We start from the raw sequence: 27,265 nt of genomic DNA, 5'->3' as shown, positions 1-27,265 counted from the left end.
CCTTATGTATGGAGGGAAAGCCCAAGTCATCCTGGAGGAGAATCCAAGAAGGGCTGGGCTTCTTTGCTTCCACGGCTGCCCCTGCAACCCACCCACAGATGGAAAAAAGAAAACAGAATGAGGGGGGAAAGAATAGCACAGTATATGTACTTTTTTGTTGTGTTTACAAACATGAATTATATTCCAGTCTCCTGGGAGCCCCACCAAATGTTTCCCTTCCAGCCATCCATTTCCCCCTTCCAATCTTTTCTGCATTTGTGTCTAATTATCTGAAACTCTGGAGTTGCTAACCATGATGGAGGGAGTAACTTGCTGCTCCGAATAGAATTCGACTGAAGACTCCCAGCAGGTGGCTGATGTCTGATTATGAATATTCGAACTTATCTCGTTTCCACAACTCAGAGTGCAATTTCCCCGGCTAGCTTTTAATTTGATTGCCCTCGCCGTAATGGTGATCCATCTGATGTGGATTTTTCATCAACCTTTCAAATATTTCCCATTCTCCGTCCCTCCATGTTAATTACTGGAGACAAAATCGCTTCCCTTTTGTTTCAGAGAAAAAGACAGAATCGCTCTTCAGAGCCGCCGGGAGCACAAAGGCTGGATTAGAGCCACGTCATCCAAGAGTTTAAAACACAGGTTTGTCACACGATATTTCGGACGGGGGACTCGGTGGAAGGAGGGGCGAATCAATTCTTAATCTGCCCTCAGGTTACCGGGGTGATTTAGGACCAATTCATTACTCCCAATCTTTCCAAGACAGATGCTATGAGGAATTTGCATAGTGGAAGCACTGTCCCGCGTTAATTACTTTCACATCATTATGCCCCTATAAAACCAATTACTTGACCCCTCACGATGCCGTGATTCAAGTGAAGTGTCAAGGTCCCCAAAAATAGATGATCTGTATTATGTCTTTACCACCAGGGTGCCGTCACTTGACTTACAATTCTCATCCTGTATGTGGGTGAGCAGTAGTCATGCGCTGCTGGTTTGTTTTTGTGCCCGAAAAACGTTCACTTTACAGTTTGATTTTGTGCTAAAAATAAACAAGTAAATTGGTCACATGCCTGCCTTGGAAATCCTCCTACTAGTGTGTGGTCTCCCGGTGACATTCTTAAAAACCCACTAATGCATCACAGCATGGTGGCTGCCAGCAGTTTCATTATCTTAGGGTTTTTAACAAAAACCACCTACAAGGAGAGCGAAAAAGGCACAAACAGAGGGGAAATGACAAGCTCATCTTCGGATTATCCATTTAACAGCCAGGCTGTCACTTGCTGTGTTGTTTTATTCTTTGTGTCGATTGATATTGGTATTGAAAGAAAAGTCCAGTGTTTTGTTTGCTTTGCACATCTTTCTTTTAGGCAACCCATGAACTTCACCCTAGGACAAAGTACTTATCATTCATCTTAACATTTTCTCCCGACTGAAAAGGTGCTCCAACGCGATTAAACAAATGTAGCATTGGTGCTGGCGAACCACACAATTCTCTCCCAGCAAGGGTCATCACTGGTGAAAATAGAGCAGGAGCCATGGGGTCAAAGTTATCAAACCCGACTGCTAAAACATGCGGCACATCCCGCAGTGGAGATTGGATTCCTCGTTGCAGGCTTAGGGCCGCGTCACCGAGGTCAGTCCACAATCTGTACAGGTCAGAGTCGAGACAGCGGTACAAGCCTGTTTGACGCTGCCCATTAACCCTCGAGCGATGCCACCACAGAAATCTGAGTCGCAAACAAAGAAGACACAGCAAAAATATAAGACAGATGAACACAGGAAGAGGTTGAAATAATAATTGAAGTAAAGGGCAGTGTTGTTTTGTCAACAATGATCACGACAAAACTATTCCATGGGTCCTTGTTGAGGATGACAGAATGGTACGTAACGTAAGGGCTGAGCATGGTGAGACTCGTTTGTACGTCAGTCACAACAAGTGCCACTTAACACACTGCATACAAAATCTCAAAAGTTGAGACACATTATAATATTGGTCAATGTTCATTGAGTTGTGCGCCATCACGTGGTTAATAAGCAAATGATCAATAATCCAAATGCATTAAGGCCATTCCATTCTGAACATTGCTGTATTTGGGCAAAATTATGTTGAAACACGTGATGCTATGCGTCATAAATGTGTCCTTTGTTTATCCTACTTTTTTCTTGACAAAAAAAAAAAAAATGAAGAATGAAGACTTCAAAATAACTGGGTCATTACAGTTGGTTTTCAGTTCGGTGCAGAGTCCTGGTTAAGGTTAGCCATGTGTTTTGGATGGTTATGGTTAGGGTGAGAACCCTCAATGTCCCCGTAAGGAGAGAGATACATATGCGCATCTGTGTGTAATATAAATAACGCTGAGGTGCTCATGTGCATAGATATTCATATCTTAATATAGTGGATGGACATACATTAATTTGTATACAAGTAGTAAGTACAAGTATAATAATAACAAGAATAACAATAATAACAAGAATACATTTCTCACATAACATAATGAATATTATTATGAACGATAATTGATATTCCTCTACACTCATGACATTATTGATTCCTCACAGTAATTACAAGTGGCATAACAAGAAAGGAAACACAAAATCAGACACAAGATGGTTGTTAAATGAAAATGTGTATGATTTGGAAGAGGCCCACATGGTGCATGTGCGCACCACATTGGTGACTGCTGACTTAAGACTTAAGACAATGCATGTTCATTCCTGGGACACAAGTGAGACTTCATCCCCAGAGACGAATTAGGAATTGCAGCTTTGATTGAAATCTTTTGGCTAAAACTGGTTACATAACTGCTATTATTAAATAATAGGTAAGCCATAGCAACTTCACATTAGAACGTGAACAAAAAAATAGCACATCACTACGAAAAAGAAAACACTTTTGTTTAAAATTAGTGTATCAACAGTTGTACTTTGCAGGACCACATAACCACGGCTAAACCTCATGTTCTTCAGTTACAGCCACATATTTTAGTCAAAACATCGGCTTGAAGAAATCAGACCTCAAATGAAGTCTGCGTTATTGTTTGGAAACATGATAACTGCGGTGTCTGCTCACTAAAGCTGTGCATAAAAAACCCCGGAGCAAAATTAGCTCTCCACCACCAGCCACAGTTTCATTTCAAGTTTGACCCAACCCCAAATGACATGTGGACCTAAGGTTAGTCATCGCGGTTACATGCTTTAAATGCCTTAAAAACCAGCGTTCATGCTGCAGTTACAAGGAAGGAAAACATGACAGACGTATGCAAGGAGAATGAAATCCTTTTTTGTGAGGGCTATGAGAGAAGAAATGGAATAGCAGAATGATAAAACACAGTGCAATATCATTAATGACTTTCATTTCACGTCTTAAGATCTTAAGAGCACAGTGGGGTGTTTGGATTTTATTTTAACACTATTAATTAATGTCCAAGTCAGTTTTTTCTAGAACTTTATTCAGCTATATCTTCTTTTAGCAAGCCCACTGGCAGGAGGGGGGTTTAATGTTCTCTCTAATGAAATAATTCCTATTGATCTTTCCACATTTAAACATCATAGTTAGAAACTAGAAAAGCACTCAGTGAGCTCAGGTCCCTGCCAAGGTGATCATTTTTGGGTGGTCTCACATTTAAAGCTTATCGACTGCTGGTCATAGAAATCACCAATAGCAACTCCAAAGTAACCCCACCGTCAAATACATGAACCTCAACATATAAACAGCAAAATATTTTCATGCTTCATGCTAAAAATAATAAACGGTGTACAGATGTAATTTGACTTGAACCAAGCAAACTGAGAAAGAATTTTGCTCCAACACTCACACTATGAAAAAAAAAGAGCCAATACATCTTCATGGTGAAGCCCTCAAAACTACATTTGACAACAAACTATACAATCAAAAATGGACAACAAACCAGCTCCTTTTGATTTTAGCAAAGACATTTTGCCCTCAAAGCCATGTTTTACTTTAGCAAAAGAGGAAGACGACCACTGAAGTATGTGGATGAGGCGAATGAGAGGGTAGGTGTGACTAGAGAGGACGATCGATGTGGGTGATGGTTGAGGATGCCAACTTGCAGTGGCAAACCCTGAAGGGAAATATTAAAAGACTCAATGGCACCCTCTGTTAGACTGCCCCCTACTGTTGAAACCTTTAGGACCGGAGTGAAACCTGTAGCATCTGACCACTGTAACAGTGTTTCCAAGCATGGATATGGTTTGTTCATAAACCATACACAAATAGAGTGTATCTTTAACTTGGTGCATGAGAATTATTCCACTTTTGAACACACAACACACATGTTGATTTTCCATTGTTCACTAATAATGTTAAAAATTCTTATGCCCAAACGCCCGCAGTGTGCAGACAGCAGGCAACGCAGAAGCAGACACCGGCACCATGGTCTACAAGATGACTTCTGAGGTTAGTAAAGTCTTGTGTTTCACTGTTATTTTTTATTCATTTTCTCATTTTATTCACTTGATATATTTAATTCATGAGTCTGTCCTTCTGTGGTTGTAGTAGGTCAAGTAAAAAAATAATTACCTACCTACCCATCCACCCATATTTTATTGTTTCTTGGGTTATTTAGTGAACAAAAAAGTAACAGCGTTGCAACCCCTCCTTGGCAGAAATATGTAAAATTGCCAGAGAATTTTTGTTTCACAGCTATAATTTGAATAATGACAAGATTTTTGAAGACTATTACATTGAGGAAAATCTCATTAAACTCAGTGTTGCGATACAAACACAATAGCAAGTGCCTGTTCTCCACTTGAAAGCCGGACCGCTCTAGTTGGACGAAGCCTAACAGGATGTGCATATTTGGGAGTTCTGTGATGCAGATTTGCGGTTGCAGCAACAATGTTCACCTCTGTCGGAGACATTAAGGGGGCCGATGACAACTGCCAACAAAAACAATGAACCTTGCCAGTGCAATTATGCACATCCATTTTAACATAATATGGTTGAGAATATGAGATGCGTGGGAGCAGCAAGAGACCACTGTGTCATATGGGGGTGGGACGCTTGCGAAAGTGTGTGTGTGTGTCTGTGCAGGACTGATTCAATTTGTGTGTCCACCCTGCATTCTTTGTGCATCCATAGAACAGGGGTTAGGATCTAAGGAACATATGTTTATGGTCCTTTCGAGAGCGGCGCTTTCAGCCGACAGTGTTGTTTGGGTTTGGGCGGGTATTTCAAAGGGATGTTTGGGATAAAAGCCAAGTCTCTCCAGCTTACAGGCTGTTGCACATTTTCCATTTTAAAAAGTCCAACCTTGAATATACTGAACTCTGAAAGGTTAGCTCACTGATGTCATACTCAGTTGGAATAGTGTGTGTGTACCTGGTTTATCCTTACTAATGGGGACCAATTCTTGACAAAACGTTATCCTCGTGGGGACCTTATGTCTTTGTGGTGAGTGTCTTTGTGGAGAGTCCTGGTTAAGGTTAGCCTTGTGTTTTGAAGAGTTAAGTTAAGTGTCAGAGGCAATGTCCCGACAGAGATAGCAATACAGACGTGTGTGTGACTGAGTTTGGTATTACACCTTTATTTCTCATTAAATGTACATATCTCCTTCAGATTACTCAGCGGAAAGGATCATTTGCTCGAATGAAGGGGAACCACGAGGAATAACACTCACATGCTTGTAGTCTTGTCCCATGTACACACGCTCACTGTCACCACAGAAAAAAAGGAATTTGCAGTTGATTTCATGGAAATCTGACAGCAGTGGGATGGAGGGAAGCTGGCAGGATCAGTCTGTCAGGGTGACCTCATGTGTTTGGCACTACGGAGGCCTATCAGGTTTCCCTGTGTTTAGATTCCAGCAGGCTCACTCTACACCAGTCCAAGGACTGAACTCACCCCCGCCAGCCCAGCCTGTGTGAGTGTGTGTGTGTGTGTGTGTGTGTGTGTGTGTACGAACAGAGCTAATTGTCCCTGCGTGTGCATGTCTGTGTGAGAATGATGTAGCGAGGTGCAGAGATGAATTATATGTGATAAATTATTTAAAGTGACTTGGACTTAAAGAGAGGTGGAAACAACGGCAGGGTGAACTGCGTGTCACTCTCCTCCAGTGAACCTGGTGAACTCATCCAACGCTCCCACCCTTGCTTACAGTCAGACCCTGTACCTCGGTCGACAATAAATGCCTCCTGTATTTCCTCTTGGCATATTATATATGCTGATCATAATGTGTGTCACTGTGTTTCAGGAAACTTGTTTTACAATTACTCCAGGAGATTTTTGAGAAAAGATGAGTTTTGATAATATTGAATATGAAATTAGAGCATAATGTTATTGCATCTGGGGACCTTATTACTAGCTGTAGACACACTCATAAATACATCAGTGAAAACTGATGCCAAAAAGTTGGCACAATAAAAAGAGTAAATGGACCAGTCTTGGCTGCGTTCATAATAGCATCTTATTTTCAAAACGGAACCTTAACATGCCAGAAATGCACACTCCCCATCTAGATAAACCGTCCAAGGCCTTCTCTGCCAGCTTTGGTGGAAGAAGTAGGAAGTGTTCTTCAGCCAGAATGGAGATATAATCTCCGGATCTACTCTGTGGTTCTCCACCAGTTGGGCACAGTTGCATAAATCCATCTGCTGGTGCTGTTTCTGACAGAAATAAAGGGGGGTGTTGCATAGCCAGCTGGATCACAACTCACAACCTTCTTCCTGTGAGACAGCAGCACGATATTAACATTTCATTTTGGGTAATGTGTTGTTTCACGCAAATTCATTGATCATAAGATGATTCTTTTCAAGAGGATCAAACTGGCCTCAACCCAAACACAATTGGAGAACCATGCAAGAGAGAGTACTCGAGTTGAAGGGGGATGCAGATGACATCGCCACAATAGAAAAAGAAAAGAAAAAAAAAATCAAAATCACCCTTTAAAACGGCCATTCCCACTTTCCATAATTTTTACAGTGAACTGAACCATCCTGCTGAAAATACACTCTGGCAACCAGCGATCACAAATGCCTGTATACAACACAGAAAAACAAAGTTATACCTGAAAGCTCAGTCAACATTTCCACTCCCATAATGAGTCCATGCTGCACCAGGCTCTGCTGGCTGCCACGGTAACTTTAGAAATTCATCATTAGAGAGTAATACGTTGGGATACCATTTCTGCCGTCTGGGTATAAGTACTAACTGTAGTGATGCCGAGTCATCATCAATGGTGCTTGAAAGACCACTATGAGCCTGACGCCTGCTGAGTGAATGTCCTATCATTCCTAACTTTTTGGTCACACTGAAGTGTTTTCTCATTTACAGCATGTTTTCTTTATTTTAATGGTGAAAAAAATGACCACCCCAATGGAATTTTATTACATCTCAACCACTGGCAACAGGAAACCAGTGCTAGACAGTAACTCTCTCAATGGCCTCTCAACGTTACCAAATCATTGTTGCAACCCCGGTTCCAGCTAAAACTGCTATCGGTAACTCGGCAGATTGTTCTTAAGTAAAAACCTAGATATAGCAATTGAGTGGCTCGGAGATCAGACCGGCTCTGTGCTTAGGAATCGCCAGTGTTTATCCAGAGCCTCCTGGATGGTGTGGTAGTGTCAACTTAGTGATTAATTGCTGTTCCAAACTGCTGAGGACACAGAATCTTCGGTGAATGGCGACGACTGCAGCTTCTACAAGGGTTTATTGCTTTATCGGCTGAATCCTAATGTGACCCTCTTTGCTATGCTCCTCCTGACGGTTCCTGTGGCGTCGGAGCAGCTGAAAATTCAGGGCAAACTGCCAGAACGGTTAATCGCCCAGCGTAGCTAGATTCACACAGTTGTAGAGTCCGCTATCTATTTTTGCAGTGATACAAGCTCCTCTTAAATTCTCCATATTATGCAGATTCACCTACTTTTAATGGCAGTATCGTCACAGATGCTGTGGAGCAGCAAGATGCTAGAAGTAGGGGGGAAATATCAGCCAGATTGTGATGGAATCTTACAACACACAACATGCAAGGTTTTGTTTGCTACTGTCCGGCAACACTTGGACACCTCCAAAGTTGAAAATGTAGGTCAATCTACAGATCGGAGAGACAGAATCTACTGTCAAAGCACATTAGAAGCCAAAAAAAAGTGTTTTTGAGTCTATCAGACCTCAACCTTCTGGACGGAGCCTTCTGTCTGTGCTCTGCTTTCATTTTTTTGTTCCTTCCATTTCCACAAAGCTTATGGATACAGACCGAACAGAGCAGTAGCATGGGGGCAGTGTTGCTGTTTTCACCCGATACGTTACTCTTATGAGACATGAAGAAGATATATGGCGGAAAATCTCCGTCCTCCAGTTCAGATATATTTATCTGCCTCACCGACCACTCCTTCCTACAGAGCTGCCTCCGTTTTCCTCCTTTGTGCAAGAGGTACTTTATTAATACTTTTTCCACAGCTGCCATGTTGTCGGAAGTTTGTCTTCTTCATTTTTTGACTGTTGGCTGCACTCCCTGGTGGATATGATGGTGAACAGCAATACCAATGTAAAGAACACTGGAAGTATGTGATCATTGCTTGAAATGGACAGGTACAATGTTAAGAATTGACTTGTGCCACCAGACAGCAGTGTCCAGTGTTGTTTTTCTCCATGTGGGGACTTTTCTTGCAATATACTGTTTAGCATTAATGCACTTTATTGTGATATTGTTACAGTCAACAAAAAACCTTCTCAGAACGTGTGCCACATATCGTCCTACCTCGAGCGAATTCCTGTCGGGAAGCAGAAGGTGAGTCACTATAGGTGGACACTGTAATTACCCACATACTTTTTATTACGCGTCAGGACAGAAGTTGTGATTTTGAAATTCCAGATGATTGTGTCCATCTTGTTCCTGAGTCAACCGGACGTCGACAGAGATATCTTGATGTTTTCTCTATTTATAAGACCACGCAGGCATAAAACGATGGGGCTTCATTGTGAAAGGTCAAACGTCTCATTCAAGAGAGTCACTGGCAAACATGGATGAATTTTCAGTCGTTTTATCTTTGCCGTATCCAAAAAGTAGGAGCCACAAATAATCACTTTCCTCTTCACTGTTTGGTTATACATCACAAGAAATTATTACTACCGCTGTGTAACTGAACCGACACTGAAAACACGTGTCGAGTTGAAGTAAAGCTTAGTGATATACAGTACGTAAAATGATGTACTGTTGGTATCAGCAGAAGAACAGAGGTTTAAAAAAATGCACGACTAACCCTCTGAAATACGTCAAACACTGCGGCAAACTGATAGACACAGTAATGGGTGGATAATAAAATCGCTATAGATCTCACTTCCTCTCAATATGTTGGAGGATTCACGACATATGGAAGCTACACAAGCAGACAGCTGTTGTTTTTAAGGCTAGAGATGAATAATGGATTGGATTCCTCCACAGGGCACTCAAAACAGCTAATCAGAGACGGGGAAAAGCAGGCAGGGAATTGGTAACTAACTGCTTTTCAAAGCCACTGTTTTCAAGCACTTCCACGGAGCCCAAAGACAAAATACGGTGGCAGACAAACATTAGTATTCATTGAATGAATAAACTTTTTTATATATATGCTTAAAACATTTATTAATTTTTGCATATCTTAAGACAACTAATGATAGTTTTACATAAAATGCTTTTAAACTTCCTGGTAGATGCACTGTGCTTTTATTCAGACTGGCAACATATTTTTCATGTAAAGAGAGAATAAATATGATTAAGTCTATTATTATAATCAGTCCTGAAAGAAAGACATCTGTCTTTGTGTGTTTATTGGACATTTTATTTTTTATTTTATTTTATTTTTTACCTTGGCTGTTTATTTTACATCGATCAATATCAATATCCCCAACAGGGATATGAAGATGAGGCAACATCATCCTTTCAATATATTCCAGTGTTTTACCAACATTTTGTTCATTGTTTTAAATAAAGTTGCTGCTGCTCTGCAACATGTTGCACAGATGGAAGCCTCGTCCTACCAGTCTGCTTGCTAGCTCCGCCCCTTACATGCGCGTAGACCGAATTACTAGACGTAATTTCCGGACTTTTTTCTTGCAGTCTGAACCTTGTGGCTCATACAACAACAAGTAAAATATAAGAATTTTTACAGGCTAAACGGTTGTCAAAATATTGAGCCTCGTCACGGCAAATCTATGAAATCACAGGCCTTTGATTAACCTTAAAGCAGTGGCCGTCTTGATGGGCGGCAGAAACTGCGGTGCTGCGGTGTCGGAATTTTGAGTGTTTTACTGTAAATAAAAGATGTGACGGGTTCATGATTAAAGTTCAGAACGTTGCTGAGTTTGTTACATGAGTCAGACTTGAAGCTGTTTTCAAAAGTAGTGATCCTCATGCATTTTTAAGCCGGGTGCACCACTGACCTTTCTACAGTGCAGACAGCACCACTGCACCTGCGGCTTATGGCCTGGTGCGGCTCATGTATGAACAAGCTCTATTTTCCCTCTTAAATTTATTAAATTGAGTGTGGCTAATATTCCAGTGGCCCTAAATAAAAAGAGTCAGAAAAGTCCAACATAATTCATCGTGGACTAACTTTAGACTCATTTGAATTCTAAATTAGGGCACTAAACACCACCGTATTTGTCATTTTAAAGGGTACATCCCAAACACTCCTTCGCTGTGTGCCTCGGGTTTGTCTTTCGGGCAACATGATTAACCATGAAGAGGTGGAGGATCAGCTTCTTACATGGAGACGGTATATTATAATGTCACTTTTTAATTCTGTTGCCAATGGCTGTTTATGTGCTACTAATTACTGGTGAAGAAGAATAATCTCTCCTTCAGTTTTGCTCCACCGTGCCAAGGGCTTTCTCGTCTCCACTCCTTTCTATTAATCCTGGTTTGTGACTGCTGGTTCTGCTTTCTCACTGCGTCAGTGTCCTTGTAATCTAATTCATGCCGCCTACCTGTCCCACTCAGTGTTTTTCCACACTCTGACTAATGCATGCTCGCCGTGGCCTCAGAAGCGGCTGGAGCAGTGGAAGGGTCTGCCAAAGAAACCATTCGGGCAAAATCTAAGGGGGCGGCATGAGTCATTTAACTCAAATAAAGCCCGGAGAAAGGCTTGTTTGCGCAGAGTAATCCCCCACTTGCTCAACAAGGCTTCGCAAAGGTTCGTCTGCTGCGCTAAATTGGTGCACATATCCTTATTTGTATAGGAGCTCATTGTGGCTGGGTGAGAAGGGGAATCTGACAGCACTGGCAGCGATTCAAGCCCTCATGCCTATTTGCTTATCCTCATTCATGGCAGAATTGGCCTCTTCCTGAGCCATTTTCAAGCTACACATGACACCGTGTTTTCATTACCCTTGCCACAACTAATACAGCTGTGTAGAGTAAATGTTGCAGCGAGTCATTGAATTTGGGGAATGGGGCCAGGATCAGGGTAATCGGAGGTAAATAAAACACACGGCATAGATGGCTTTGAATACAGGAGTTCACTCCACAAACTGTTTCAGAGGTAAGATAAATAAGTAGCGGTATAAGTAAACGGTTAAAGAAATTTCTAAAAGCGAAGTGGTCTTGTGAAAGAGGGGTCGGAATGCACATATTTTCTGATCCAGACATGCCAGTGTTTCATATTAAACATCAAAACAAACTCTTCTTTTCAATCTCTTTTGTCAGACAACGAACATAGTCAACAGTGAATGAGACTTGCAGTCTTCAATAGTGTTGTTGGCTTCAGAGAAAAAGCGTCCATGTGTATAAAAGTTAAAATCACCAAGTGGCAGAAACACAGAGGGCACAAGGCTTCACTTTGTTAACAAGTCTCACACTAGACAAAGGGGGATTTAAATCCTCTTGGACACGAATACAAATAAGAAGGCCTCAGTTTATCAGATGCCCTCAATCAGGAAGCAGAAGGAGGCCTGCACGGATCCTCTGGTGTGCTGCTCCTCAAAGTGCACACAGCAGCCGCTCTTTAAAAATGCAGGAGCAATTACAACGGATGAGTCTGAGTCAGTGAGTGCTGCCAAGATGAGTTGCCACCTCCTCCCACCGCTCCTCTCTTTCGACGGCTCACAAGCAACCTGAGCGTTCTTCATGTGAGTCGACATGCCAAAGGCAGGCCAGCCGATGCACTGGACACCGAAAGCTTCAGTTACACAGTCAAAACAAAAGCTGGGCTTTTACCGACAGCTTGTCTGTCTCTCGTGAGGTGCAGTAAGCGCTCTTTCCCCTTTTTAAGCATGTGATTTGCAGCCAGACATCCTTCACTGCCAGTTCAGTCTCCTACCCTCAGGGTCTCCACATCATTCACTTCATTAAGAGTAGCTCGTCCACGTACCACCGGTTTTTATTTGAATTTAATTGAATTTATATTTTTTTTAACTACTCTCAATTTAGTTCAGGTGGTGATTTTCAGTTGATACAAAACCTGGCTCTTCAGAATCTCAGTATCACAGATCATCAAAAGCCAATTGAAAAGCAAAGTAAATAAGACTATAATTTCCAAGTAATTAATGTTAAGCTAGTACAAAAAAGTACCTTCATCATAATTAATATACATCTGTACATTTCTGTTTCGACAAGGAATTTGATTTTAGGGATCAATTTTGCCATTCATTCTTCTGTCTTTGGTTAACAGTCGAAAGAGCTTCAACAAGTACGTCTGGTTCCTAAACTACTACTCTGCTTTGTCAGGCAGCAGGTAGAAAGTGCTGCCAAGTTATGAGACTCAATTCATCATTGGGAATGTTCCTTGTCAGGTCTTTAAACCATTCACACACTGAAATGCATGACAACCTAATTTCCTCCCAAAAGATGCATTTAGTGTCGGTGTAACAGTCCTGTCCACACACACTCAGGTTTGCTTCACTATTTTCATAAGGACTTCTCATGGACATGATGCTTTCCTCAGCCTCTTCTTCAGCATCCAAAATAAATGGCTAATCTTAACCATGACTCTGAACGAAACTGAAACCTTGTGTTTAAACCCTCTAACCTTGTGAGGCCAGGCCAAAATGTCCTCACAAGAAGGTGGCTTGCCAAGACTTGGTAACCATACACACACTGTGATCTTTGTGGGGACTGCTCATTGCCAAAACCCTTTCCCCAGGGTCTCATCCTGAACCTAACCATCCAAACCAAATGGCTCACCTTATCCTTAAAAATGTCCCCAGAAACCAAAATGTCCTCACAAGTAGGTGTGTTCCCAAGAAATAGTCCCTACAGTTATAGCTGTACAAGTACACAGACTTTACTGTCTATGACATGGCTACACATGATTTGACCCCACAATCAGATTTCAAGTCACCGCCTAACTCAATTTCAAAGACATTTTTTACCAGGCTTCGGTGCTTTTTCACACCGTCTGACAGTGACTGAGCATCTTCTTTGAGAGTCGTCACTCTAACTGATGGACACTTCAGTGGCAAGTCTATTGTGAAAAGGAAAATGTGACTTGATTTTGAGACCTTCAATTTACCAACTACACGTTCTCTCACAATTCTTCTCACACACTTCACTTCTTGTGACTTCAACCTCGAGAGGCTGATTGATAGATCTCTCGCGCTCATTTGAACTCTCTCTCACACACACACACGCTTTTGTACTTGGAATGAAAACACACGTTCTAACTCGCTGTTACATTTATAATCCCTGGTGCATTACAGAGCTTATAAAATAAAATGAGGAGTGTAGCTTCCATTTTTTTACTCCTCCTGAAAGTCCGAGCATCAATGTTGACAGAGCTCATGGTAAAGCACTTGTAATGGGATGTGAGTGTGTGCTTTGTTTGCAGTTTTTGACTGACAAGAGGCGGCGGGAAGCCTTAATGCAAACACAATGTTAATGCATGCAGAAGGAATTTTGTGAAGGCGGTTGATACACGATATGGCTTAAAAGCAGCCCTTAATGCTGTGAGTTCATGTTCCTGCATGAGGTGAGCCCTATACCAGGTTATTTGGTTTGATATAAAGACTTGCCCACGGGCAAAGTTAAACTTGAAATGGCAAGGGATGCATATGTTAGCCTGCCATTCATCCATTTCTTTTACTGAATTACAAAGAAAAGGAGCATGATGGGGAGGCTTGTGTTGCCAGTCCACGATTGTGGAGAAAGTTAGAAGCAATGTGAATCTATGTGCTGCCTCTGAGGAGCTTTCACCCCCTCTTCATTCTAGAGAGGGATTCCTTGAGACACATTGACTGTCCCACGCAACACTGAAGCAGAAGCAGGTTAACTAGCCCCTTCTCTCTTTCTGCTTTTACATGGTCCACTCAGATTGGAATAAATGCCTGATCCGAATGACGTTACCAGCTTTTTTACTCAGCTCTACCAGATTTTCCCTGTTTTTCCCTGCACGAGGGAAGAGCCCCTTCTTGAACTTGTTTTCTCCTCATTCTAAGATTCTTGAGAAAAGGAAACACTACTCTCTCATCATTTCCATGGATTATTCATTCGTATTATTTTTAAAATATTGCTTCACAGTGATTTGTGCTAACTACTGACAAGTCACATGCAAATGAGTTGTGCATGTGCCTGTGGGAGGGGAAACATTAAGCATTCAGGAGTGACTGGTTTTCTGTTATACAGATGTGATCTCAGGTTGTTGGGGTGTGTTTTTAGCAGGGTGTCTGTAGGTGTGTACAGCATTACTAAGTCACTATGGCTGACCATGCGGGGTAATGGGCTCTGGAGTGATATAAGTCAACCACTCTTTGTTTAAGCTAAAAGATTGCCACATTGCATTTCCAACATTTACCATAAGAAGAGGGAGGGATGTAAAGGAGGGTTTACTGGGGGGAGATTTTGTTCAAGGGGGTGTTATCCCGCCGCATGCCCCCTCAACTCAAGGACTGGCTCTATATGGCACTACCTGTGTCAGAGTAATTCAGTCAGAATGCATTGCAGCAGGAATAATCAACAGGTTATGATAAAATGTTTTTTACAATATTTCTCATAAATTTTTAATTTTACAATATTTCACATAAAGATGGCAACCTCACTTGCTCACTTACTGTCTACTAATGTGGCCAGGGACAACAAGCAGTGTTGGACCCATATTTAAAATTTGTTTTTGTCAGGATTAAAAAAAAAAAAAGAATCTGGAAGCAATAAAGAGACATTAAACAGAGGTAAGTTTTGACATTTACTAAGTTGGTGTCAATGAAAAAGGTAGTTTTTAAATCATGAAAAGTCAACATGTCTCCAGCATGTAGCCGTCCTCTCATACGTCCATCCAGATGCGCTTGAGTTACTTGAGTTCTACGAGCAAGAAACATTTTTTACCTGTGGCCTGAATAACAGAAGACTAATAGCCAGTGCCATATTCCTCCTTCAGCACCGTCATGCAGAACAATAATTGATCTTGGTGTTCTAACTGCTCACAGGGGCAAAGCGACGGCCGGGCTCAGGACGTTTTGCTGCTCATTTGCAATGAAAATAAGCCGTCCAGTCAACATGGCACTAAAACACAGGTTCATGATGGTTTCGCGAATCAAGGCACTTTATTTAAAGGACGTCAGATCCCCCAGGCAAAAAAAAAAAAATGCTTCTCTTGAACTCTCTCTGAAGCATCATAGAGAGACCACACAGGCACCCATGCACACACAACCAAATCCTCTTTCAGGAATCAATAATTCAGCTAAAGAGAAGCACATGCTACGCCCCGCTGAACTAATCAATAGAAAGCCAAATGTTATTGTTTCATCTCATTCCCTGTCTTTCACATTCTAATCTGCAGCATCAGACAACTCCATTAAATTACAACACAAACACAAGGAGATCAGCACCAGAGGCTTTCTAATCTCAACATGACGGCTATGAGGACAGACATATTTTGGAGTTGTATCACCGAGGAATTCAGCCCCTCCAACAAAATATTGATGGCATCCTCTCGGAACTCAGGGAAGAATCAGTACCAGCTACGAAAGAGACAAAAGGCAGGGGAGAGGATCCACAGAAGAGCCAGAGATAATTTGGGGGTTTTCAGCTGAGTTCCTTGAGGACGTGTTTGTGAGGAAAGAGTGTTTGCTGTAGTGACCATTAATGAGAATCAGAGATTGGCCTCACAGCCGTCTTGGCGACTCTGCCCGATAACATTCAGACTAATGATCCAGTCTGGGCCTCTGGAGCCTCCTTAATGGCGAGGACTCTGCTTTTTTTCTAATAATACAAATCAATAGAAAATAGTGCTGGGCAGTGTAGTAATATTTTTCTACGTACGTGGATGCACAGCCAATATTTTATTTAAAGGTTGTTCTTGGCATGTTTTCACAAGTCATTTGGATTTATAAATTGTACCATGCTTATGTTACACAAGTCCAAGAACAAACTGGCCGCCAGAGCTTACAAGGCAGGAAAGCAAAAAAAATTCTAAAGGCATTATAAAGACCCAGCTCTGCTAGATTTCAAAGAGAATTAATACAGAAACGTTCACAAAGAGATCACTTTAGTTTAAGATGGCAAAGCCAGTAGATTGTGGGAACTTCCTTGTTTTAAGAATGTTTTGCACCAGTGAAAAAAACATTAAATCACTTGAATTTTATGACTACTAATTCACATTGTAGACTCTCAAATAAATATGAATTCTGTTTAGTGTTTTGAATACCAGCCTCTTGGGTGGCAACGCCATCAGCCAGTCATGCATCCTGTACATGAGTACATGAGATATGAATTGGTCTCCAGCACTACTGGATAAAGTAAAACCTCCTATCTCCGGTAGGTATGAACTAGAGTTGGTCTAGGCCTGTTTTTTTGTTTCAGATTCACTAAAACATTTAGGTGTCCATTGTTGTAAATGAAAGAGTAGTTTGACATCTAGCAAAAGAGTTGTGAATAATGAAAGCAAACTCCTTAGTAACATGAGCAACGTATGACTTGTTTGTGACTTGTTAACATGTGTTGCGTGACTGCGACCCTAATCTGGAAGTCGGCTGTAGATCTACAGCGGAAATGCAGTCTCCACCCCCCCTGCTCCCGGTGCTGGTCTTGTTTGCATGACACAGGACCCTTGTGGCTCATTCAAGGATAAATCAATCGCTGACAGCGGCAAGATCAGGTCGGCGCCGACCTTGGAAGTGAACTGAACACAGGCAAAGGTGGAAAGGGTGGTGGTTTCACCTGTGCGCCGTTCGAGGGGGGAAGATGGGAGAAATAAAGTGGAAAAGGGAGGGTGGACAGAGAGGATGGGCCGACTCTTACTGAGAGGCCCAAGAGATGAACAACTCAGGGACGAGACGCAGAATGTAGGGATAGAGGAGAGATGGAGGAGGGAGGGGTGGCCGAGAGGAGGGAAGCCATATGGCAGCAGCACAAATGTATTAAACTATAAATCAGAGGGAGAGCAAGAGAAGTGCCAGCTCGGCCTGGAAGCTGGTCCATCTTCCTCGAAGTGCACTGACCCATGATTGAGCTCAGCACAGACTGGTCATGGTGTTCTTGCTTTCCTCCCATTTCACTAATGAGTGCTTAACAATTTATATTTTGTCGGTTTTCTTCATATTTATCGATATGGAAGTAACGACACAACAGAGATATTAACTCACATATGAAATCGCATCCAGATTGAATGAATGGCCCACATATCGAATGAACATCGCTTGAATACTTACATGTGCAGGTCCACAAAATGTGTTTCTTTTATGATAAATTACAAATTTTATCATTGAAAAGGTACTGATTTACAGGATGTCTAATGTTCAGACAAAGTAGAATTATTCTGATATGTTTACCAGTACAGCTTTTACTACTACAGTACATTGACATATTTCAGGGTAGGTTAATATGTTCACATAAAACTAAGCTATTAACCAAAACCACTACCCTAACCACAACTGGATAAACTCAAAAGTGACATTGCTATCTCCCGCTTTTTCTTTATATCCAGCGCCATGCATCAGTGAGGCTAGGGATCCCTGCCCTTCCAAATGTAGCTGTGGAAGGGTGCGCGGGAAATCATGGGAAACACCAGTGTCAAGCCTAAATGTTCACAAGTGAGCCACCGGTGTGGAGGTGGGTTGTGAGTTATTTGAAACCTTTTTTTTTTTTTCTATAATCAAAGGGTAATAAGTATTCAGATAACTAACAAGCTAATTATGTGACTAAGAATGTTGGGTTTTAATCAACTGGATTTTAGTAAAACTTTGATAATTAGCACTTAAACTGTAACACTTAACTGAAAAAAAAAGATATTCATTCACTCCTATTCACTCATCATCATTTAAGACGGCAAATACAAACAGTTTACTCTTTTAATTTCACTCCAAATTCGAACATTACGAATTCACGAAAGCAAATGATTCGTTGATTGAATAATAGACGGTTAAAGTGTCATGCATGAGGTAGAGAAACAAATGGACTAATCCCCAAAATGCTCCCATTTTAATCTCTTGATGATGTCTGGGTCGAGTGCCCAGCCAGTAACCTGGCAGCCGTGGTGGGGCCAAGGCCTGGGCACATATCCCAGAGGCACCGGTGCACATTGAAGCCAGAGCAAACACAGGCAGCTCTCCATGTGCCTGCACCCTGTCACGGCCATATCCACCATAAGCACGGAGGGAAATACGGATCAGTTTGTTTCCTCCGTGTGAAACACTTCAGTGGGAGCAGAGAGGGAGTTCACAGCTTCATAACTGTTGCCTGATCACAGCGGCAAAACGTCGCTGACATTTGGCTAATGAAACAATATGTCACTGGTACACAGCGATGTGATTATAATCTGAATTATTTAATCTGTTAAGGAACTGCAGGCATGCAAGCAAAGTGATTCGAAAATCAGTTTTAGATCCCATGAATGACTCTGTATGGCCACTCTGCGTATGAATGTTTCAAATAATGGGAGGAACGTGACATTATCATGTTGTGTAGCAGTGTAGTAGCCAAAGGGCTAAAAATGGTAAACAAAATACAAACAGTGCATGGTCCTAAATGAGTATGTGTACACTCAAGTTGGATATAATGATATTTTTTTTGTATTTTTTGTATTTTTTCAATATATACATTTTTCAATTTGAATGAATTTGGTATATTACTGAATCAAATGATGGACCCATACATACATTTAAACAGCAAAATGTTTATTTTGCATCAGTTTGACAATAAATCACGGTGGTGGCTATATTCAAGTTTTATATCACCTTATATAAACTAACTTGAAAATATTTGTATGAGAATCATCATAGACATAAAGTAGCTGGTGAAAAATGCATAGTAAACAAAAACTTTGGTCCCCAGTGTTATTTTCTCCTAATTTAGAAAAGGAAATTGCTTTGAATAATACATTACCGTGTGATTATATATACATTTTAAACTCTTAATCTGTGTTTCCTCTGAACAGATGGATCAGTCTCATGTTTGTTGATTAATATTACAGTGATCCTTGAAATACATCCCACGTTATAGTAGATGGTCCCAGCAGGTCCCATGAGAAAATAAAGTGCACTCTCCTGCACAACAGAGATCTGCACAACTGTAAACATACACGCACACACCAACACACACACACACTGATATAGATATCCAAACTCCAACAATCTACCTGCCATGTGAAACCATCATAACCAAGGCCGCCTATCCATCAACTCCCATCTCCACTCAAGGATGAGAAGAGGCTAAAGTGGAAGTGTGGGTGGGAGGAGGTCGGCATGAAAAAAAGGCGGTGGGAGGGAGACGGGGCAACAGTACAGGGGGGACAAGAGAGATGAGTTGAAGAGCAGCGTACCTTGGTCTGGAGATAGTGGGGGTAGTAGTAGGTGTACTGAGGGTACATTGGCTGCTGCTCCAATCGCTTGCCCATGTAGCTGGAATCCTTAGCACTGAGGCAGGGAATGGTGACACGAGGGTGGGAGCCAAGCAGCTAGAAACGGGATAGAAGCAGAGCGACACTCTTCTCTCTTCTGACTCTCTTCCTTTGCTGGCCGCACCACGGTGTCGTTTGCCGGTCCTCCAGGGGGGAGGGCAAGATCTGCGAATCGGACAACAGCTGGAGCGAGCCAGTGATGGGAAGTGAGCTCCTAATTGACGGCTCTCTGGCACCACTGTATGAATGGCAATATTTCCACAAAAGCCCGATCCAAAGAAGATTCAGCCGCTGAAAGTGGATTGCAACTTGGTGAGGTAGAGGATGAGAAGAGGTGCAGGTGGCAACAGCTCGCGCAGTCCAGGGACAGGAGGAGGAAAGGGACGGCAAAGGAAAACAGGAAAGGATGGAAAGCCTCACTTTCCTTTTCAGCCTTCTTTCTCTTGTCTAGTGCGGGAGCTTTAATCTGTCTCTTGGAAACCCACTCTAATTCTGTCTCGCTCTCACATGCACTCGTCCCTTCCTGACGGTGACAGAGGGGTAATATCCTCAGTGCCGGCTGCCGCGAAATGCACCTTGTAGCAGAAACAGTTAAGCAAGAAGAAAGCAATCTCAGGTCCTGCCAGGAAGAGTGCGCATTTCACTGACAATTTATTCCAGTTTCTTAAAGGTTGTGGCACATATTTGATAGATCCAAGGGTTGGTTCGTCAGTCCACTGGTTAAGTGGATAAAAACACTGTGACTGTGTCCCAGGTGGCCAAGAGAGAAAGAGTCCCTCGTCTGCGATCCTCCCGCTTCCTGCTCTTGTAAAATGTGCTCCTTATTTCTTCCTTGGCTTTCTCACTCCTCTAAGCAGCCTGCCTTGTTCTCTTCCTCTGTCACACACAGTTGCTCTCTCTCTTTCTCTCTCGCGTGCACGCTCTCTCTTTCCTTCCCTACACTGACAGGGTAGTGAAGGGGGCTCGTCCGTGGCTGCAAGCGGAACACACTGCCTCCTCCTTCCTCGGCCCAGCTGGTAGGAGGGTCTAGAGCAGCCCCGCGTGAGAGGGATCCAGACACAGACCAGTGGGCTGCAGCGTTTCCACAACCCGGTGGAACGCAGGGAAGAGGAGGAGAGTGGAGAGCAGGATGGCAACAGCGTGAGCAGTCGATTCCCCCTACTGGCTGCACTTGGAGCTACTGCCTGAAAGAGCACAGCCCACAAAGAAAACAGTGTCTGTTTAAAAAAAAAAAAAATCTGTTTCAAGAAGAGAAAGCACTTTTCATTACTTTTCATTTAGCTTTAGCTTCCCGAGGCAAACGTTGTTCAACAGACAAAATGTCCCTCTCTGGGCCTGGGTGGAGTCACTGACAAAAGGAAACAAGCCTAGTCACTTGGGATCAACATCTTACTGCTGATAAGTGTAATCCGCTGGTGGAAGCACTCCATTAGCGTGTATTGGGTTTGGAATATCATGGTCAAGTTTATTTTTTGTTCTAAAAAGCATTTTCAACAAATGCAATTTTTCGAATTATGGCTTCTGGTATTTATTCATCGAAGCACACATGGAACGCTTCTGGACTTCAATTGCTGATAGCAAGCCAAGTAAAGGGCCTGTTCTGCCAAAGGCAAGTTGTGCGTTCATCTATTTTGTTGTTTATTTTTTTTATCTTTTTTATTTGTTTTTAAGTATGCAATTGCAAACTTGAATACAACTACACACAGGTGCATCAATGGCAAAAAAAAAAAAAAAATCTCTTAATATGAGGGATGCAAATGTTGTGTTGCATTGAACTGCAGGATTGTGCGTTACAGACATAAAAGGACTGAAGGAGAACCTGCTTTGAGAGCAAGACTAGCTTTCCCAACTCCAAAGCATTGAAATTAATTAGCCTGAGCGTTCTACTCCGGCTTAAGATCTTGTACAAGATCTAACATTCTTGATAGAAGCCCCAACTATCTGCTCTGGCTGCCAGAGCTGCCTTTGATGACTGTTCTAACATTTTCTAAATCAAGAGCACAAGTGAGTCACTGACTTTGGAGAATCCAAAACACTGAATGTGGAATGCAGATTTCAACTGTGGTCATTCCATTTCCACAAAATGGAATGTGACTAACATGAATACTGTTGGACCCACAGTGTACTTTCTCAGTATCACAAATATCAATATGAATATGCAGTCATTTATTTGACCTGTAGAGTGTGAAACCTACAATCCATGTTGAAGATCTTCACAGGTTTGTGGAATCCAGTAAATTATGTAATGATGTTTCAAGGCACTCTATAGGTTCTATAAGTTCAATATGATTCTGCACAAACAGGTTTCATGCAACTGCAGTATTTTACAAAGAAAGCATTATTACATCCTGTATTATTGTAGCAAACCGCATCTTTAAGATAGTGTTAATTTCATATGGACTACTGAAATGGTAGACATGGTAATACTGTACTAGGTAAAGAAATGTCATTTTAAATAACTTTTAACTTAAATTTGAAAAATATGCAAAAGATTAACACGTCTTGCGGTTTGACAAAAACCTCTCTTAAAGATGTATTATCTCTCGGTAATGCTATTGTGAACTGCATTCTGTGAACAAACAAAACAAACTATATTTGACTAATTTTCAGTTTCTACAACAAAACACTGAGTCAGACCAGTTGTCCTAAGATCAAAAGCGATGTTTCCTACATGAATTCCTGAAGTGACGGTCTCCCCGATATAAACCAGGCGGAACACAGAGGGCGCCTTCAAGTTTGTGCAGACACCAAGTGGCTTTGTTTCCTGTGGGCTGCTGGACAGTTCACTCACTGGGTGTTTCCCAGAAAAGGCCACATGCATGGAATTCTAGGAAAAGCTGGAAGTGGACCAGGTGTTGGGATTGGTCAGGAAGGGAAGAGTGGAAGGAGTGGCCGTGAGAATCACTTCTACTCTCTCATGCTACAGTGGAGTTAATGTTCTGCACTTTCATTTGGCAAGGATACAGGCCTGATGCCTGTCCTGTTGACAGACAAGCATCATGCCCAACCAACCACGCTCTAAGCGTAGAAGTGTACACCCTCTGCCCTTCACCAGTGAACACATTCCACCCATAAAGACAGTCAAATGCAAGGACTGTCTGTGGAGACAACAGGACACAGGTAGATTACTCAACAGTGGATTTTACAAACAAATGAATTGCATGATTGACAATTTTACTCAAATCCAGCATTAGTGCAACATTCACATTTTACAGGAACATTTACTAAAATGACAATACATCATGCATAAAAAAGTCTAATTGTCCAAAAGGCAGTGAATGTAAATATTATTTTTTAGAAGCAGGGATGCTCATACTGCAGGGTTTCCGTGATACGCCACAGCTTATATGGAAGCCACCATGTCTTCAGAATTACGATTGTTGAGGGTCACATGACCAAAATGGAAAGATTGAAACAAATGGGTAACACATGATGAAAGCAACATCTAAGCCTATTGCAGCGGCCAGCAGCTCCTTGTAGAACTCGAAAAAGGATGTGACCTCGCAATATGTTGTGGTGCAGTCCACATTTTCACTTTTCCTTTACATCACAGACAGATGTGGCACCGCGTGAGACAGTCATGACAAATGCATGAGCTACAGTATGAACTGCGCACCGACCGTAAGCACGGTGAAAAACCACAGCTTTGACGATCACATTGTGTCATCTGAAATCACCATTTCAATCAGAATACTGTCAACATAGAGAAAAACAGGGTCTGTTGTTTACAGTATAAAACTATTGGCTGCCGGTCACCATATACAACACTTGAGGAAAAAGAAAAGACTCCTAAAAAATGACCTTCAGAGGCTTTTACCAACCTCTCTAATAACCGACAGTTTCAAGCTGAGTGACTCGACGGTGCACGGTGTTCATCAACTTTTCTTCACACGGCACCTTCATTATAAGTTTTGAAATTATATTGGCAGAAGGGAACTTGACCACCAGGTCCACTCTCAGACATTTGATAAACAAGTGGCAGATTTCCAGTGAGTCATTAGCATCAATCACAACACTGAGGAAAACGTTGCAGGTTTGATGTGGAAGAAATTTCAAATCAGACGAAGAGCACAAATGACTCACAAAGATCTTTGCTAACCAACGAAGCACAGGCAAAAACAGACATTCAAACAGAAATGTAAACACTCAACGTCTTATTCAAATGTGAAATTAATATGCGATGCCAATGAGATGAGCAGTGAGAAACATGTTTTTCAGGAAGCCGCCAAAGCAGCGATGATTTTTTTCGGAGGAAAAGAATCCACGAGTCCATGCAGTTCTGCCTTCTCAAATGACTTCTGTTTCAAGGTTTGGCACAGGATTTCACCTTTTGCGCATTTCAGTTTAAAGGTCATTAAATTCAGGAATTATTTTGAGTCAATGTACTGTGGAATTGGACCGGGTATACAGGTGCTGTATTTAAAACTGGGAATCTTTTAGTGAGAAGAGCGTAACGTGACGTGACCGCACATCTCACTGGGATGACAAGTAATAGAGAGCGACCGTATGAGCTCAGGTATAAACAGTGCAGAGAGAGAAAGAAAACCATGCGTCGCTCTAAGAGGAATATTTCTGGGTGCTAAATGGAGCAGAACTCTATTCTAGCTCCTCTCTGAACCTCCCCTGGTGTGCCGTGCGCTGCATGCAAAACCTGAACCTTTATTCTTGCAAAAATACTGAGAGAACGGAGGTTGAGAGGAGCAAGTAAACAGCATTAGAACATCAAATAAATACCAATCTCTTCATCATTCGCTGGAGAAAAAAAAAGTCAGATTTCTTTTTGAGCATGTTTGAATAATTGAAATGAGTTATTTCGTCAGGTAGAGCATTCGGGCATACTGCTCTCATGTCAATGAGGTGTAGATCCTCCACTAACTTAATGGAATCATGACCTGTACGTACGGTGGAGACACTTTTGATTCAAAGACCAACAAAAGGCACTCTGTCACCATCCCATTGAGATGTCCCACCAATTTCACTAGACTAACCCGCCCAACTCGGGTGAGGTGTGATTTTCCAAAAGAAGGGGCACCTTGATATTGATGTAGACATTCAGCTCTCTATATCAGAGGCCATGGTGCTCGGTCAAAGAAGGGTGAAATGTTCTGGATCAGTTGGGAATGAGATTTTCCAAGTGTAGTGTGTCCCGGTAAGTAAGCGGAGTATATCATTGGAAAGCATGAGATTGAGAGAGATTGATGCTAACAAACAGTCGCATGGTCACATGCTCATGATAAAGCCCAGAAGAACAAGGTCACCAATAGGTAAAATGAGTGTTCTCCAAAAGGTGTATGGTTGTATGTTAGAGATAGACGGAGAGGATTTTCCTTCTTCTTATCAAGATGCCTCCAGAATTCCCTGGTTACAATAGGGTTGTCCAACCAGGAGGAAGTCCTGCGTCACACCCATGAGCATTAGGAGATATCTGTATTTATAATTTTCAATCAACATTGTCTGCAGTCGTGGGTATAAACACAATTTCAACCGTTTTAGGAAGTTTCCAAGAAGTTCCAGTACCTTCTGATTGTGCTTAAATGTGTAAAAAAAAATCACTTTCACAGTGAATCACTGCCATCCCTGCATGAGCAGATGGGTGAGGATATCTTACTGACCTTGCAACCTTATACACTGTCACCCACTAATGTGTTCTCTCCCTATAACCTCCCTCTACCCTTCCTCACCTGCTAGTCTGGTCCAGTGTGTCAACCATGAACTCAGTATTTTAGAAAGAACTGACTTCCATCCTAAGAGAATGATACTTTCCTGAAGAAAATAACTGTAACACCCAAAAGTGGCACTCGATATCTTACCACTCATAATTCATGATATTATGGTTATGAAGATATTGCACCATTAGCATGTTTTCACGTTACATGTTACAGTATGGATTAACCACAGCTGTGACTTGGAGTTCCACTGCATCAACTATAATCCATTTCAGCTTAGACACAACCATCTCTATTGATATTTTGGACGCCACAGGTTAAAGCATGGTGTTTTTATTTTCATTATCCCTCTTAATCACGACTGGACAGAGCAATTCATCTTTGGGGGAACGCGGCGCTTTCGCTGTGCGTGCCGTTTTTGACGTCTCATTACTCCATTTGTGTTAGTTTGGAAATAAAGGCATTCAATTTGGGCCCTCATTAAAAGGCTGCCATGATAAAATGAAGCGTGGTGTGTTCTAGTGATTGCTGTTTTTCGGGGTCCAATGCGTCAACACGGCTTTCCCATACGGCTCATGTTTAAGAAGCGCTCATGTTGATATTGCATGATTGCACCGAGGGATCGGCATAATAAGCCATAATGCTTTACAGATGTTATGGCTGCTTTAAAGAAAATACTGTTGCCCCTGGCAGTTATGAATGAAATACCATCTGTTCACGTATGTTGGGCCGCTTCGGTGCCTATGAACAAACAAGCGGTGATTCACGGAAACATTGTCAATGGTTGTTAAGTGGCAAAATGATCATATTTGATTTGAAATCTGTAGTTAATAAAACATAGTAGTGGATCAAATCCAAAATGTATGTCTTGCACATTTGAAATATAGAAAAGCTGTTGGGTGAGATTGAAGTTAAGTGGGACCTGGGACCTTGTGCGACTTCACACTAACCAGGATTTCCATGCAGGGCTACACAGTTCCAATATTTTGGAAATATTGACACAACAACCTTGGCATGTCTTTAGTTTTGATGAGCAGCAAACAATCTGCAATAACAATAACTATGTTGTCCAGGAAATCTCCATGTTGCGATCGCAACTATTTCAACCAATCCCTGCGGGTCCTGTGAGGCAATGCCGTTTTGTCCGATCACAAACTGAAGTGATCACTTTAGTCTCTTTTTGCCGACCCCTCTACGCGGCATGCTTGTCATCATTTATGCTACTACCTTGTCACTTGTGACCCCAAATGCCCCGATTCTCCGATTTTGAAATGATCCAGAAATATTTGATAATAAGTAATGTATATCAGACAGAACTAAAAAGCATAACTCACTATTGCAGCGCTCCGTCACCTGAACACTATACAGGGCGGATGCAAACAAACATGGCTGACCGCAAGATCGTTCTGGCACTCTACATCCTGTTCCATGTAACATCACCAGTTACGATTTTAATTCACTGCATTAATGAGCCGCTCTGCTTACCAAACATTCCCCACTTTTACCTCTCAGATTCCACTCATCCAAATGTCCATCAAATAAGGCATATTTTGTCATAATCATTACAGCCTGGAACTCCATCTTTGTTGAGGCTAAAAAGATTCATATTTCCTATAATATTCAAGAACCATAAATGATCGCAACTTTCACAGAAATTTTCTTTTAACTCTGCCATAAAATCGTTTAAAAAATAAACAAAAGAAACATACAAAAAAAAAACAAAAAAGGCAACCTTTGGCTGGACCTTACCTTGAACCCTGAATCAAACAGAAACTTAAATTAAGTTGGATACCAATTGCATGTCAATCCCTTGCAATGTCTCACCTCGTAATTCCGGG

The 27,265-nt window shown here is 41.8% G+C and overlaps 1 protein-coding gene across 2 annotated transcripts in view; it reads right to left on the bottom strand.

Moving 5' to 3' along the window:
- The window catches only part of rbms3 (RNA binding motif, single stranded interacting protein), a 199,557-nt gene extending 178,806 nt beyond the window's left edge, over positions 1 to 20,751 (bottom strand). Inside the window, exon 1 of one of the 2 annotated variants that reach the window (XM_053861544.1) lies at positions 19,684 to 20,751. In XM_053861544.1, the coding sequence (XP_053717519.1) occupies positions 19,684 to 19,758 (75 nt within the window). In that variant the 5' untranslated portion in view covers positions 19,759 to 20,751. The remainder of the gene's footprint in view (positions 1 to 19,683) is intronic. The other variant, XM_053861545.1, reaches the window with a different exon arrangement.
- Between the last annotated feature and the right edge of the window lie 6,514 nt (positions 20,752 to 27,265).

The sequence above is a fragment of the Synchiropus splendidus genome, chromosome 4 (assembly GCF_027744825.2).
Source record: "Synchiropus splendidus isolate RoL2022-P1 chromosome 4, RoL_Sspl_1.0, whole genome shotgun sequence".
Classification (NCBI taxonomy): Eukaryota; Metazoa; Chordata; class Actinopteri; order Syngnathiformes; family Callionymidae; genus Synchiropus; species Synchiropus splendidus.
Note: the sequence above shows the minus strand (reverse complement) of the source record. Positions and strands in the feature narration are given on the sequence as shown.